Source organism: Lipophrys pholis (assembly GCF_963383615.2).
Source record: "Lipophrys pholis genome assembly, chromosome: 12".
NCBI lineage: Eukaryota > Metazoa > Chordata > Actinopteri > Blenniiformes > Blenniidae > Lipophrys > Lipophrys pholis.
Window position 1 is genome coordinate 28,481,174 of NC_137641.1, and position 15,648 is coordinate 28,496,821.

General features: G+C 39.1%; 1 protein-coding gene across 2 annotated transcripts; it reads left to right on the forward strand.

Moving 5' to 3' along the window:
- Positions 1-832: 832 nt before the first annotated feature.
- On the forward strand, positions 833-13,861 carry dolpp1 (dolichyldiphosphatase 1). Of its 2 annotated transcripts, none has more exons than XM_080476369.1 (8): positions 833-930; positions 1,578-1,678; positions 2,004-2,088; positions 3,405-3,504; positions 3,736-3,834; positions 4,994-5,122; positions 5,624-5,713; positions 12,006-13,861. In XM_080476369.1, exons 1-8 carry the CDS (start codon positions 855-857, stop codon positions 12,016-12,018), a joined length of 693 nt encoding a protein of 230 aa, XP_080332495.1. In that variant the 5' UTR covers positions 833-854; the 3' UTR covers positions 12,019-13,861. The 2 variants fall into 2 exon arrangements, with proteins under 2 accessions (XP_080332495.1, XP_080332494.1); XM_080476368.1 differs by lacking the exon at positions 12,006-13,861 and adding an exon at positions 7,320-8,058.
- The last annotated feature ends 1,787 nt before the right edge of the window (positions 13,862-15,648 follow it).

Sequence of the window (15,648 nt, forward strand, 5' to 3'; positions counted from 1 at the left end):
AAGTTGGAATGTATTCATTATTCTGTAATTTGTTTATTGTCATCACTATATGGAGTAACTTATACTGTATTCTTTTTTCTTGAATGCTTTTGTAAATAGTGTTTTTACTGTCTATCCATTTCCATAAGATGAGATAATAAAAATAAAACTTTATTCGTCCCACATTGGGGAAATTTGCAGTTACAGAAGGAATTTGACAGTAATAAAAGAGTACCAAAAGAATATGAAAAGTGATAATAAACAATAGAAACAATAACAATATAAAAACAAGATAATGACTGTGATAGTTTATGCTCTTCCATGATAATGTTGATGGGGATTTGAAATATAACAGATAGAAATAAAAGAATAAAATATATTGCACACAAGGGAACAGTAAAGTTAATTTTGTGAAAAGCATATATTAGTCACCATTAAGTTTTTTTTTTAAATTCTAAATGTGCTTCAATAATCAAGACTATGATATTTAAATTCATAACTGGAATCAGATCAAATGAGTCACTTTATTCTCTATCATTTATAGCTTTAAAATATATATTTTTCCTGTCAGGACAGGTTGATGAGAAAACTTGATATGCATATTTTTCTTTCTTTCTTTTTTTAATATACATTTCTTTTTTTGAATGAGAAAACCTTTCTGCTTTAATTCTGACTGCTGCACTTTAGTGTGTTTTTCTGTCCATTCAATAATTCCAGTGTGTGGGTGCAGCCTGGTGCGCGAGGCGCGCTGCTCTGCGGGGATTGGACCGCTGCTCCGCGGCCGGGGCCCGTTTGAACGCCGAGCTCCCCTCACCATTGGTCGGACACGTGTCTGGGGCGTTCCGCTGGGGGCAGCCCGGTTGTGTCCGGGTAAGATGGCGTTGGAAGAGCAGTGCTCGGCACCACCTCGATGGCGGTCCATATCTGTGACACACGTCGAGTTCGCGGAAGGTACGTGAACCGCCACACGCGCGTCTGAGCCGCCCGCTCTTTTGACGATTTCGGGTGTTTTTTTTGTTTGTTTTGTTAGTGAATGAACGCGGCCGTCGGGTGGCCGTGCCAAATTGTGAGCCTTGCTGTAGGACAGCGGGGCTCAGCGGGGAACGTAAACCCGGACTGCCAAATTGTGAGCCGGCGACGCATGCGCAGTCGACCATAATGTCCACAATGAAGCTAGCTAGCCTGCTAGCTCTCCTGATATCGGCTTTGATATTTTCTCTCGATATTGCACCGGCATGTTGCCTCTCGTGGGAATCACTCCACGTAACCTCGGCATCCTTAATGGCTGAATTTAATTCGTGAATGCGGTGGAGGCAGCTCTGTGTGTAGCCTGAACTATCGGCTAACGGAGCTAGCTCCCTGGCCTGATTGTGATGAGTGTGAAGTAGCACAAACCAACCACACATCTGCTTTAACAACATCAAACAACGAAGCCCGAGAGTCCGACGTGGGCTCTGGTTACTTTCCCACGTCGGTTTGGCACCTGTACCTCCGGTGTGTGGAACCACAGGGGCTCACTGCCGCCCAGGTGTCACTCCCACCGCCCCTGGAGAGACTTTCCAGGTGTCTCGTGTGCCAACATGCACAATGTGTTTCAGATGATCTGACGGGAGAAGTGCTGGCCTACATCAGTCTGCTGCCCGTGTTCATCCTCGTGGGCTTTGTGACACTCATAGTGTTCAAACGGGAGCTGCACACGGTGAGTCCTTGCACACGCACTCCAGGGAGAAACAGGTGACTTGCAGTCGGGCTGTGTGTTCTGCTGGGATTCTCTCTGAAGGGGCCCGGAACTGGAGCCCCGGGCAGGACAAGCAGTGTTTCCACAGCTCTTGTGTTTTGACCCCTTTTTGTTTGTTTGTGTGTGTGTGTGTGTGTGTGTGTGTGTGTGTGTGTGTGTGTGTGTGTGTGTGTGTGTGTGTGTGTGTGTGTGTGTGTGTGTGTGTGTGTGTGTGTGTGTGTGTGTGTGTGTGTGTGTGTGTGTGTGTGTGTGTGTGTGTGTGTGTGTGTGTGTGTGTGTGTGACAGATTTCCTTCTTCGGTGGGCTCATATTGAATGATGGCGTGAACTGGGTGCTGAAGAACATCCTCAGAGAGCCGCGCCCATGTGCAGGTGAGTGGGTGGGTGTGAGTGAATTTATTATTGCCCGGGTTGGGCAACACAAAGACACAACTGGCTGAGTGCGTCTGTCCCGGTGTCGGGTAGAAAAGTGCCCCGCCAGTCACTTTTCTATTATAGAATTCTGACCCACCCCCATTTAGTCGTGGAAAAGTGACCTATGTCTCAACAACTTACACACATACTAAGGAAATAGATGATGTAACATTAAAATAAGGTCAATATTCTATTGCATGGAAAAGTGACTTATGGAACATCAAATAATGCTGAAAAGCAGTGGCTTATGACATGTAACAAGTAATATTTATATTAAATATATACATTAGAACATTCTCATTAACAAAAGGTAAAGTTTCATGTAGTCTAAATTCTAAGGGGCAGATCATTTTTCCATACTGGAAAAGTGACCCCCGGGTCACAATTCTATATAGAAAAGTGACCGGGGGGGGGGGGGGGGTCACTTTTCCATGGGTTCAGAATTCTATATGACACCGGCGCACGGTGGCATCGCTTCTCCTGTCCGGCTTGATCCGCCAACATGTAAGACTTGTGTCCCCGTGCGCTGTAAACTAGGTTAAACAGCATCGCGTGAAGAGCTACGTGCAGCGTTGCACTGGCGGCATGTGTGAATAGTGTCTCTAAATAGACATCCACTTCCTGTGGTTGTCAAACAACCAGTGTCGCACATTATGTCTTGAGAAAAAGAGATGCATGTCTGCTCCTGCAAAGCTGCGTTATCGCATCTCAACGGTTTAAAACCTTTGTGAATGTGTTTTAGGTTTTTCACGTTGTGCATGTTGCAGTCCCACTAAAGGTTTCTGCTTTTCCTGCAACTATGTTATTTTACCTTTTGCGATATTTACACTGTTTGCTGTAGATTTTATGGTCTCGGATTGTGTATAATATTGGGTGTTTTCTGTCTGTCTGTCTGTCTGTCTGTCTGTCTGTCTGTCTGTCTGTCTGGTTGGTTGGGGGACTCGCTTCAAATTATTTTTTTTTAATTGTTACAAGTTTCTCTTCTAAAATAGGTTTTATGTATACTATATTGAGCAATTTTTCACCAATATTTATTTCAAACGATAGCTGGATAATGGGACAGTGTAATTGTTGTGACGGCCATCAAAGATTCATCAGCTTTTCAGTGGTCATGTGACTCTTAAGAACTCGTGAGTCCCGGCCTCAGACAAACGTTTAACTGTGTAACGGTACATTCATGCTGTGTTCTCTATTTCTGACAATAACTATTGGATCACAAAGGTTTTGATTATTAATTGGGGTATCTGCTTAATTTGTGTCTCTTCTTGGTACAGGGGCTCACACAACCGTGCACAATGAGTATGGGATGCCCTCCAATCATTCCCAACTCATCTGGTTCTTTGTTGTTTACTTCTTTCTTTTCCTTTATTTAAGGTGAGTTAATTTATTTTTTTTCTTGGATCTTTGGGTAGTTGTAAGCGTGAAAGCGTATGGTTGTGAAATTCTCCGAAACAGCAGGAGGTTAAAATTTAACATTGACAAAGTTAAAGATGTGCCGTTTTTAGTGTTGTGATGCTTTGTGGCTCATTACTGCAAAAATTAAAGGGAGTTTTTTTTTAACCTTTATTTCTGATAACTGTGCGATATGAACGGTTTCTTTTTCAGAATGCATCAAACGAACAACGCCCGGTGCGTGGACCTGCTGTGGAGACACATACTGTCCATCATCCTGCTGGGCATGGCCTTATCAGTCTCATACAGCAGGTGAGAGCTGGAAAACAAACGGCGTCATTTTCTTCGTCCAGCTCCCTCTGGCCCAAGAAATTTGGTTTGGCTGTGCCAACCGTCCGGGCCGATGGACGTGGGTGCCACACTGCTGAAACTTTGGCACTGCCGTGTGCTGCGCATGCATGTTCCAGCCCGCTAATGAGTCTCAGTCATATTTTAATCATATTTAGCTTGTAACCTCGCGACTGTGTGAGTCCTGCAGCTTGTTAGCATGTTGGAAGGCGGATTTACGTGATGCACCTGAACGCATCACTCAAAGCTGTCGGCTTCTGCAGTTAAAACCGGACTAACATTGCGGCCTGGACTAAAACTTTCTCTTTTACAGTTCAGAGAAATGTATTGCTGAAAACATTGGAAGTGAGCTTTTTAACCTATGGCAGCTTAACTAGAAAATAGTCCGATCAAACTTTTTTTCCATGTGACGTTTACTCGTCTTACTGTCGCCTCCTCTGATTCAAGCAGAGATCTATCTTTGCTTCTAGGCTCGTTCTCGTTTCTTTTTTGGTTCTTCTTCAACATGTTTAAATGCTCCGGCAGTAACGCACATTGTGCACCGAATACACAACTAGGTCAGCCTAAATACACACCTTGAGGATCACCAATGAGTCTCAAATGCATATTTTTGGACAGTTTGTCAAAGTGTGGAGCGTTTCTTAGAACAACTAGACCACCATAGCCCCTCTGCCTGTCAGATATTGAGCATCATGTGTTTATCAGGTACACACTGACGGGCACAGATCTTTAACTCCTGCTTCATTCCACTCACAGCAGTTCAAAACGGTTAGCTTTCCCCCTTAACAAGTGATCCTTCTACTGCAAACGCCTACGTAGGAGAGCGCTTGAACCAGAAAAATATACAGTCAATATTTTGTCCCAGAGTTACTCACAGAAATAACCTGAAAGCCGGCGGCTGTGATTTAAACCAGGAAACGCAACAGCGGTTAAAAATGTGAAGCGGAGGAAAGAAACTGAATGCGTTTTTTTTTGTTTTTGTTTTTTTTTTGAAGCTGTATGAATGTGTTTTGTCAACCTCGTGTCGTAGCTATGATAGAGATTTTCCCCCTCAGTACTCTGTGTTTTTGTCTTGATTTTGTTTTTGAGATATCTTATCACATTGCTTCCTTCCCGTTTCCAGGGTCTACCTGCTGTATCACACCTGGAGCCAGGTTTTCTACGGAGCAGTAGCCGGTAGTACCATCGGCATAATCTGGTTCTTCTTCACACAAGAGGTTCTGACACCTCTATTCCCCAAAATAGCAGCGTGGTGAGTCGATCTCTTCTGAGGAAACGTCTGTCCTCTAAAATGATTCACAGTATTGCGTCTTCCCAAACATCAAAATGAACCAGGCTCTGTTTAAGTACACTATACTGTCCTCATGTCGCGTATGTATTTATGTATGTGTGTAAATATACATATAACACACTCTGCTACAACATACTGAGGCTTATGGTACATCTCAAACACTTACGAATACTTTTTAGATTGAGTAATTTATGGCTTCTGGTTAAAGTTAAGAAGGAAACAAAACATTGGAATTCACAAAATATTGAAATGTTTTGATTTATGTTTTTCATGAAATTTTAAAGAATAAAACCAAAAACAATATTTTTCTGTGATAAATACATAATCTATGGTTTCATTGTTTGATTAAAAAATAAAAAGTCAGAGCAGGTTTTTAGGCATGAATTTATAAATAAGATGGAAAAAGCTGTTATGATTATTTCAATGTTGTTGTTTTTTTGTTTTTTTTTAACCAATCCACAGGCCAATATCGGAGTACTTCCTGGTGCGAGACACGAGCCTGATTCCCAACATCCTATGGTTTGAGTACACAGTGACCAGGTCAGAGGCACGGTAAGTTTCTCTCACTTCCTCCGTAACAACCATAAATACAAAAACTTGTGCTAACGATTTAGGATTTCCAGGACAACATTTCGAGTTGGTATTTATCTTTTTTTTTTTGGTTTCAGAAAAGTTTTGGATTTACATACCAATGTTTTTAAAAAAAATGATATCAGTTTACGTGGAATCGGCAGAAACGCTGAAAGCGACATACTCGGGCCACTAGTGGGTGCTGTTGGGTTATTTTTGTAATGAAATCAGGTACACATGCGCTATAAACTAGTGCTGTCAAATGATAAACATTTTTAATCAGATTAATCACAGGATTGCTGTGGATTAATTTAGATTAATCCCAAATCAACATGAATTTTTAATCTATATTAATCGCGTTTCATTTTGCATGAGCAGACCCAAGAAAGAAGACAATATATATGTATGCACTTAAAGTGTTTTATTAAACGTTTATCCACATTAATGTGGCTGTTACAGCCAGCGACTAAGACAAACTAAGTTGTTGACATTGTCCAAGAGGAGATTACTTAAAACAGTTCAGCGAAATATATTTCTGAAAACACACGAGGTGAGAAATAATTTGTGCGTTTGCTCAGTCTGTCCTGGTTTTGGTTCCACTATAGCTCATTTAGACGTTTTACGAAAAGTTTCGCAATCAGCGGTGCCAGATTTGGCAGGTTTCTTCCCAACATGGCTTGTCTGACCATTTGAGGGCGGTCATTTTGCGTTACCTTTTTTTTTTTTTTTTTTTATTTCTTGCAGTTGTGTGCTCATGCCGTAGTCTTTATTTTGCATATCATAGTTTTTCGATTTTAACATGAGTTTCTACAGAGGTTGGGATTTGGGCCGGATTTTATAGAGGTGGGCGGGTTTTATGTTGTATTCGGCCATTTTTACATGAACCCGGGTATTTTTAAAGAAAAACCAATATTTCTTTGCGTTTGGACGGCACATTTACACAAACGCAGCTACGAGTCACCACAAATGACGATTTCTGACAACTCTGACCACAGTGGAGATGTGGGGAAAAAAAAAACTTTGCATCCAAAGAGAGGTGGGCAGAGATTTACGTCGCAATATGTGACGGAGGCGCCGTCTGTGTGCGACCCGTGTTCAGTTTGCTGCGATGATAATGGATCCCATGGAAGCAGTGCTTGTTTTTACGTTTCCCGTTATATCCTAACAAACGGAAATGACTCGCGCCATTTGTGACGGCGCGTCGGGATTCTGATTGGCTGTCATGGCTTCATGTTTCGTTATGTTTTTAACGTTACACCGCCCCCTACAGGTTTGGCATGCCCACAGTTGCTCTGAACCAGGTGTATATGCAGTTCCGTGTCAATTAAGTGTTTTTTTTTTTGGTTTTTTTGTAAACGTAGCGCGGGAAATATCAGTTTTTGTAAAAATGCCGGTACGTGTGAACGTTTCCTGAGTCACATCTGGTAACCCCGTTTCAAAGTTCCACCCGGGGAGCCGTTTTCATCTGCTCCGAGCGCCGTTGTTGTACGAACGCAACCTCAGGTTGAGTGTATTTGAGATGATTCATGCACTTTCCTTTTTTTTTTTTTTTTCTTTTTCCCCCCCCCCCCCCCTTTTCCTTTTCCAGGAACAGACAACGAAAGCTGGGAACAAAACTTCAGTGATCTCCAACAATCTTTTTCTTTTCTTTTTTTTTTTTTTTTTTTGTGAAACTTGAGTTTAGGACCACAACACATTTACATTCTCGCACTTCGCACACAAAACACACGCTCTATCGACAAACAAAAACCACACACTGGAGAAACCAACCACCTTTCGGACTGACGGCGGTTGCGAGGAAGTCGAGGGTTAAAAAGCGTTTCCAGGTGGCGACAGAGTGCCTGGACCCGGCCCGGAGCCTGCAGCCTGAGCAAGTCCGTCCAGACGCCGCTCCTTCTTGTACAGCTTGCCCAAAACAACGCTCTCCAATGCATGCAAGACTGTGCAAGAGGCATACTATTTAATGATAGATTAATATATATATATATATTTTAACTATAAACGCACGCTGACAGTAAACGGTGTACTGTAAGAAATTCAAGGAGCCAAAATAAATAAATAAATTAAAAAAAAGGGCGGCTAAATTTGGTGGGTGTCATTGCAGCATGTATTTAGTGATTCCTTTTTTAAAAAAAACTAAAACTGATAAAAAAAAACAACAACTTGATAGCTGGTGGGATCAGGTGGGAGGGGGTAGGTTATGGCTTTGTTGGGGCTTATGTGAAATTAACACATTTTTCATTGTTATATAATAGAAAATGAACAATTTCTAATATTGGTTATGGTGTAATATAAATAAAAATTTGCACTTTGTGTAATTTACAAGTAAAAAGAAAAAAAAAACCGACTAACACTAGTTAAATGTAAAGATCCCCCCCCCCCCCCCCCTTCCCCTTCTCTCCCCCCCGCATCAGTCTTTTGCTTTGTGTCTCTGTCAGTCCTAATATATTAGACTCCAAAGCTGATTTGCAAGCAATGTAACTTAAATGTACTATTTCACATCGAGGTTGTGGTTTTTTTGTTCATATCCACGTTTTTGAGGGGCGATGAGACTGAATCACAGTCACACAGATTATTATTATTATTTTTTTTTAATTGTTTGAACACTTTGGAGAGAGAACGCGTCGTCTTAATGCCTCACACACAGTAGCAGCCTGGGAACAGACTTCTGGGAATCAGTTTCTTTTTTCTTAAAAAAAAAAAAAAGTTTCTTATCTCCTCTGCAGCGGCACAGGAGCGCTTTTACTTTGCTTTTTTTTTTCTTTTTTTTTTTTTTAAACCATAACATTCCATATCATTTAGTGAGAAAACACAAGGACTGCTGAGGGGACATGTTTTCTTTTTTTTTTTTATATATATAATTTTTGTTGGCGGGGAATAAAGGAGAGAGAAAATAACTACAGCCTCAGGTCAGTCGTAGCATGTGATTATGCTTATTCCTCACAGCCGACGGCAGCTCGTGTTGAACGCTGTCCAGTGAGCGTCTGAAGCTCATTTAAAGAAAAACAAATTTAAAAAAATAACTCGTATCATTAGCTCCATAAAAGGGAAGTAGTTCTCTTAGAAATTTGACTTATTTTTTTTTTCTTTCTCCATGTGTAACCTATATCAGGCTGAATAAAAATGTGTTTATGTACAAGTGATGGTTCAAGTGTCATATTTCCAGATACATTTACACATTTCCTTGGCAGATAAGTGTCAATGATGGATCAATATTTCATAATTTAACAAATTCAGGTTTTCAATGACAAAATAAGTCCAAAATAGACAATACAGACATATTGATTGTACTCTTATATTGATATTTATCTTATTTTTGAACGAATACGTCCTTTGAAGGAGTGGGGGAGGGGCTAAAAGGGGAACATTAAATTTAGATTGTCAGCTCACTATCAACAGAATGTGTATACACGTTCAAAATAACAGTAAAAACAGACTATATGCAAAACACATAAGAAATCCAGCAGCAGGAAGTTGCTGTGACATGAAGTTTTTACACGTATTAATGGACTTGGAGACTAAGATGTCCAGTTTTTTTTTTTCTTTTTTAGCACAAAGGTTTGATCAGGGAGCCTTTATATGTGAGGATGTGAATAGATTTTCCCTCAAAACAAGAATTTCAGGCTCATTGGTGACTCTGAATTGAACATGGATGTAACCTGTAGTCCGTATAGAAACTGGAGATTTCCAGCAGTTTGTTTTATTACCAACCTGTGCATCTCAAGCTCCTTCTACAATCTTTAAAAAACAAACACATTCATTTGACATAATAGGCACAGATTTGTCAATAAGATCGCGTGTCGGTGCAACCTGGGTGTCCGGGCTGCGTTTTACCCGGGCACAATTATTCTCTTTTGACATTTTAAAGAAATAATATAGTACAAGCTTTGCGGGGGGGGGGGTTTGATAAAAACATTTCTTTATTAGTCGTCATTGCATGAACAACGATCGGGCTCCTTGTCTTCCAGAGCGAGCTTCTTTCCTTCCTCTCTATTCCCCCGGTGTGACTGAGCGCTGCTTCAGAACATTACTCCGGGCCTTTCCTCTCCGTGCAGAAGAAACGCGGTGCCCTACATAATCGACCCATTCCATTTACGATTCACTTTTCAGGTCTTTACCTCCGGCTATCCCCCAAAATACCCGTCGGGAACCGCCGTAGCCTAGATAGAAACTCAGAAGGCCCCGGCCTATTTCCTGTTCCCTGTATTTTCTCTGACCTGCACCGTTTGGATGGGGCGCCCCTGCAGAGGTGACAGGTCGTCATCGAAGTCGACCACGCACCAGTTTAAACCACTGAGCTTTCCACAGTGTCGACAAATAGACTGAGGTTCTGTGGTTGGAGGCTGTTATTGCAACGATTCGAGTTTTACATGAACAAAAAATATGTCGCAAGCAAATAAATCCCCAAATGTTCATGTTCGTGGTTAAAACATTCATCTTTCACGAGGGAAATTTCAACTATGCAGCTTTTAGTGATTATTAATATAATCTAAAAATAACCCCGTAAAATTGAACTTAATTGAAGCTGTGAAATCAACAATAAAAATTCAAGTTAGTATCTTCACACAAATATATCTTATATTGAAGTCAAAGTTTGTTAAAAATACAAGACGCTGATTCCCCCCCCCCCCCCCCCCCCCCCCCCCCCGAACATGAATAATTTAAGTATTGTGAGCCGATCTTTTTGAATTCATATTTTAAATACTAAAATACCCATAAGCTGTTCCCACAAGACGGGTTATAAAGTCATACAAAGAGTCAGGGGATATTACTAATATATGAAACACTCCAGTTTATAATCGTGATCTAATGATCCTGAGACACTTAAAACACTTAAGTTCACTTTACCTGGATTTTATTTTTCCCGTAAAAAAAAATGAAATAAGAAAGTAGTTAAAGCAAAGAACACTCTTGCTTGATTAACATAAATTAGTTTAAAAAAAAAGTTGCCTTATTTTCTTTAAGTAAATGTAGAAGAATATATATATGTATATATATATATATATATCTTGCCAAAATTTTAAATCTTATTTTTAGCCTTTTTAATTATTTATTTTTTACAGTATAACGTCTTATTTCCAGATTTCTCATCAAGTAAAATGTACTCACTGCATGGACAGATAATTTCACTAGTTTTAAGGAATTTCCTTTTTCTATTTAGTGTTTAAATCACATATTTGAGCCACCCTTTTATACTTTATATATTGATAAAATGCACCTCTGAGGTTAAATACACTCAACATATAACTCATGTTATATGAGGATATATATGATTCCTACAATGTGAACAGTTAATAAAAAATACCTGGGTTAAACAACGACAACTAACATATACAGATTAAATCCCACAAAACCATGTAAATGTAAACGCGGCAGCTCGTATTACATTTACTGATATATACAGATGAAGTATTATCCAACAATATGATTACTAGTTAGCCGATAACTAAACTTTTCAATCAAATTAAGTTTTTATTAGAGAACATTGGTACCATTTGTCAATAACTGAATATGCTTTAAATAGAAGTAAACACATACAGGCAAACTTGTTTAAAAAGTAACTAATACTTTAATTAGGTTATGATAAGATTACAGTACTTTCACTCTATATTAGCTTTTCTCTCCACACTTGCAAACAAACAAAAAAAAGACATAAAAAGGATTTAAGTCAAGTTAAATTGAACAGTTTTACAACCAGTGGATCCACTGTGGAAACTGCACCACTAGATGGCGCTCAGCTCACGTCTACAGGAATGGAACTGCTGCAAACAGCACAACTCTACTGATGGAGTACAGACTTACTGTAACTCGCCTCTGAGCAGCATCAGCTTGTTTTCACCTCTGTAACGACATATATGATTCTTTTTATATGTGAAAATATCACAGACTGACCGTCTGTGATCAATTAAGACGGAGGCGCTCAATAGCATGAAGCTAATCTTTTCTACCAACGCAGCAATGCAATTTAGAGACTTTTAAAACTAGACATGTATAAAAATGTGCGTAGTGTTGGTGAGTGAGGTATTTTATTAAGTGTAACACACACATGAGGATGTTAGTTTACACTTACTTCAATAGGACTATTGCTATTTATATGAAACCCTTTTATAGGGTAAAAGAAAAATTTAAAATGAGCTAATACTTCAAAACAAAATCAGAACAGCTCACTATAACCACAAGCTCACTCATCATGATTTAAAATGTATTTTTTAAGCAAAAGAGACTAAAACACATTTTAAAAAAATCTGTTTTTATTTCCTTTTTGTTTTCCCAGGATGAAGATTTAAACAGTGTGAGCAGGTTCATTGTGTAGGCTCGTTCTGGAAACGCTAAAGATCCAGTGATGAACGAGTTCCCGACGAGCCGCCACCGGAACATGTAAACAAAGTGTTTGTACAGTCTGCTACGCCGCCAACAAGGCAGTGTGCACACGACGCCTTCGCATTTCTTATTTTTGGGATTCGGGAACAAGAAACGCCAACCGGCCTGATCTTCAGCGTAGCACCAGGACGCGTTTTAAAAGGAAATACTCCGGAGACGGTTTCTCATCACTGCTGTGAAAAACACAGAAGACAAACGATTGTCATAATGTCATCCAAAGGTCGGAGCTCAGTGGCTCCCTGACATCGGTCAAAATGTGACGTGCGGGAAAAGTTCATGGGAAGAAATTTACTTTTGCTAAGATTGGAAAATGATCACGTCATTAGACCTAAAATCATATAAAAGTGTTTGACACAATTAACAGATTTCCATAGAGAAATTTTAAAAGATAAAATGCAGATTTTAAAGCAAATTCGAATAAAGTGCAAACAAATTTTAAGGCATATTTATTAACTGTTTAAAAAAAAATAAAATTGCTCACCAAGAATCCCAATTCCTTTCTTATCCTATTAAGTGGAAAAACAAACCCAGTTAAAACAGCTTTAGTTTTGCATGTTTAGGTTACGGAGACTTTATACGAGTGGCTTTCATGCTGCGTTTGGGGCTTCAGACCAAAGTTTTATCCTTTGATCGTCTATGTCACTGGTGTCAAACACATTTTAGTTCAGAAATACTTTTAACTTTCATCCTGAATGGGCCCAACTGGTAAAATGGCACCGTAAAAACCTTTAAATCTAAACGTGGCTGCAGCAGAAGCCGTGGGCTATGACTACATCTTAAGTCATCACAGGGAAGATACAGAAGAACAAACGCTTGTTTGTGTGTTTATGACCGATATGAATATGAACTCTCACTCAGTGCCGACAACACTGTCCAGCTTTATACGTCTAAATCTATTAAACCCGTTTCACCAACAAACAACAGATTTCTTCAGTATTTGATCAATGAATTTCACTTGTATGTTCACTTTTCCACTGTTTTCACCACATTCAAACGGTAATTCGAATCTCGATCCGACCATTGGAAGCAGTTTGGGATTCAATGTTTTGCGCATCTGGACAGATGAGGAATCAAACCTTGCAACCTTTTGTTGTGAGACGACCCGCCCCGCCAGCTGAGCCGCATTCTATCAAAGTTAAATCCAGAATGGGCTCAGAAAACCGTGTTTCAGTGCTTTTTCTTGTTCTTCTAGTTGGGCCCCGGTTGGCCTCTCAATCGGAAGGTTGCGAGTTCGCTTCTCACCCAATCTCCACGAGTCGAAGTGTCCTTGAGCAAAGATGCCGAACCCCCAAATTACTGGAGTTGAGTAAAAAAATGAATTATTTAAAGCTCTTGCAGCTCGGCGTGACTCCCGGCTCTCTGGCAGCGTCGCTTCGGGCCTTCGGTTGCGTAACGTGCACAGATGCTGCGCGTCAACAGTGTTTCTGTCCATTTATCACGACTCGCCAGGAATGTCGTAATCAATTCCCGTCCGTCGCACCTGAGCGGCCGCATGCCACTTCTCCCTGCTGCAACAGTTGGTTTGCATTGAGCGGCTCAGCGTGAACAAATAGATCCCCTCCTCTGGTAAATGTGACGTGCGTGTCGGAGCTGGAATGAATGAATGAGAAGAAAACAACATTTCTAGTTTATTAGTTGTTGTTTTTTTTGTTGTCTTCAAAAAAACGTCCTCATTCATAACTGTAAACACACGATCATATTGTTATGTTGAACAGTTGATAAACTGAAGGTTTTGAGTTGTTTTTCCCCCATTTGCTTTGACTGAAGTGTCTCTTACCTGCTTTTAAATATGGGGAAATGTCACAAATACAAAATGTTTGATGGGTTTTCCAAAGGAAAAACCACTGCTATAGTGCGACAATGTATATATTTTTTAACTTTATGTTCTAAAATAAGTGTGACTCTGTTAGGTGTTACACTTCAAAGTGATTTTATTTTGTATTAACGGCGTCTTTAGTTTATCAGAAACCAACCATCTTCTTACTTTGCAATGCAGAAATAGACCTTCTATGACGGTGTGACCAGAGCAAGAAAGCTCTCAGTGCATTCAACATTATCAACTATGATATATTCTTTTTTTTAATTTGAGGAAAAATGTATTCAGAATGGAATCTAATGTAAATAAATTAAGTTGCCTAGCACAGGTACTGCAGTTGGAGACTATATATAAAGACTAAAATCACATTTAAAGACAATAACATCGTAAATGGTTCTCTAACTGTGAGGTGTGTTGCTCACTTTTAATTTAAGACTGAACAGTGATCACTGATTATATGCAGAGTTTGCATATTTTCTGTGTGTGTGTTCTTTTTGCCAATTGGCGTCTCTAAATTGATCTTAAATGTAAATGTCTGTTGTTTGTGTTGGAATGACAAACCTGTCAGGTTTACCCCCTTTGCACATTAATTGGATCAAGTGGTATAAAAGATGAATGAATGAAATAATAACTCATTAGGTTTGACATTAAATCATTCATTACCCCCGTTTTACAAAACAAAATATCATGTAGATTTCAACCCGCACTGTTTTGCAAGGGAAAACTTGACACGATCACTTTTTAAGACAGGACCCGGCCTCAAGTGCAAAATCTATCGGTATTTATTATTCTGAAAGATGCAAATCAGAGACTTAAAAAGTCAGCGAGTCTGTTGTTTGACCCCAGCTAATTTCATTACGCCATAGTTTCATAATGTGAATGGAAGTATGCAAATCATTTGCATTAAAAAGATACAACCCCAAAACACACTGAACTTGAATAACTGCATAAATCTTTAATGCAGCATTGATAAAATATGTTTTTTATATTTTTTGCTGGGAAACTGGACAGGTAAAGAAAATATTAGAACTATATAGTTCCCTTTACATGCATTGAGAGCAGTCTGCCTTTTAATTACGTTTAAAATAAATATTAAACAATACAAAAAAATGATGAAAAATGTATTTAAAGCATCTTTTTTTTATTTGTAAGAAGAGTTTGTGGAAAAATGTGCTTAATTTTACATAAATGTTTTATAAATATATTACACCAGGCCACATACTGACAAATTTCATCTTGGATCAGTAAAATAATGCCATAATAACTTTTTAAAAATGTAAACATTTAAGTTTTTCTTTGTGGTGGTAATGAGTATAAGCGATGAAAATGTCTATATTTTAGTAAAAAACCAACAATTCCAATCGAACATTACTAAAATCTCTCTACATAGCCAATTTTAATGAAACCTTGTGAAGCCAAATGTCCAAAAAAACCTCTTCTGCATGTTTTTAGAAACTCACCATGACAGCATGACTTTGAACAGCGAAGTGGCAGAAACACCAATATCTCAGATCGGGTAAGTAATTAGTTAAATCAGCAATTTTTTGTTTTTTATTTAAATTGTTTGATCTATAAAGTTAAACTTGATTTACAGCCCTGTGATCTACCATTGCTATGTTGGCTGGACATGAGCATAATCTTATTTTTTTGTCATTATTAAACATAAAACCAGGGCAAAATTTATTACATAATTTTCTTAGATCATTTTCTTAAAAAAAAA

What these genes read in the sequence shown, in the direction of transcription:
- dolpp1 (XM_080476368.1), top strand. Translation starts at nt 855, where the DNA reads ATGGCGTTGGAAGAGCAGTGCTCGGCACCACCTCGATGGCGGTCCATA. An exon ending in TTTCTTTTCCTTTATTTAAG is followed by an intron (nt 3,505 to 3,735) that starts GTGAGTTAATTT and finishes TTTCTTTTTCAG; the next exon opens with AATGCATCAAACGAACAACG. An exon ending in GTGACCAGGTCAGAGGCACG is followed by an intron (nt 5,714 to 7,319) that starts GTAAGTTTCTCT and finishes TTCCTTTTCCAG; the next exon opens with GAACAGACAACGAAAGCTGG.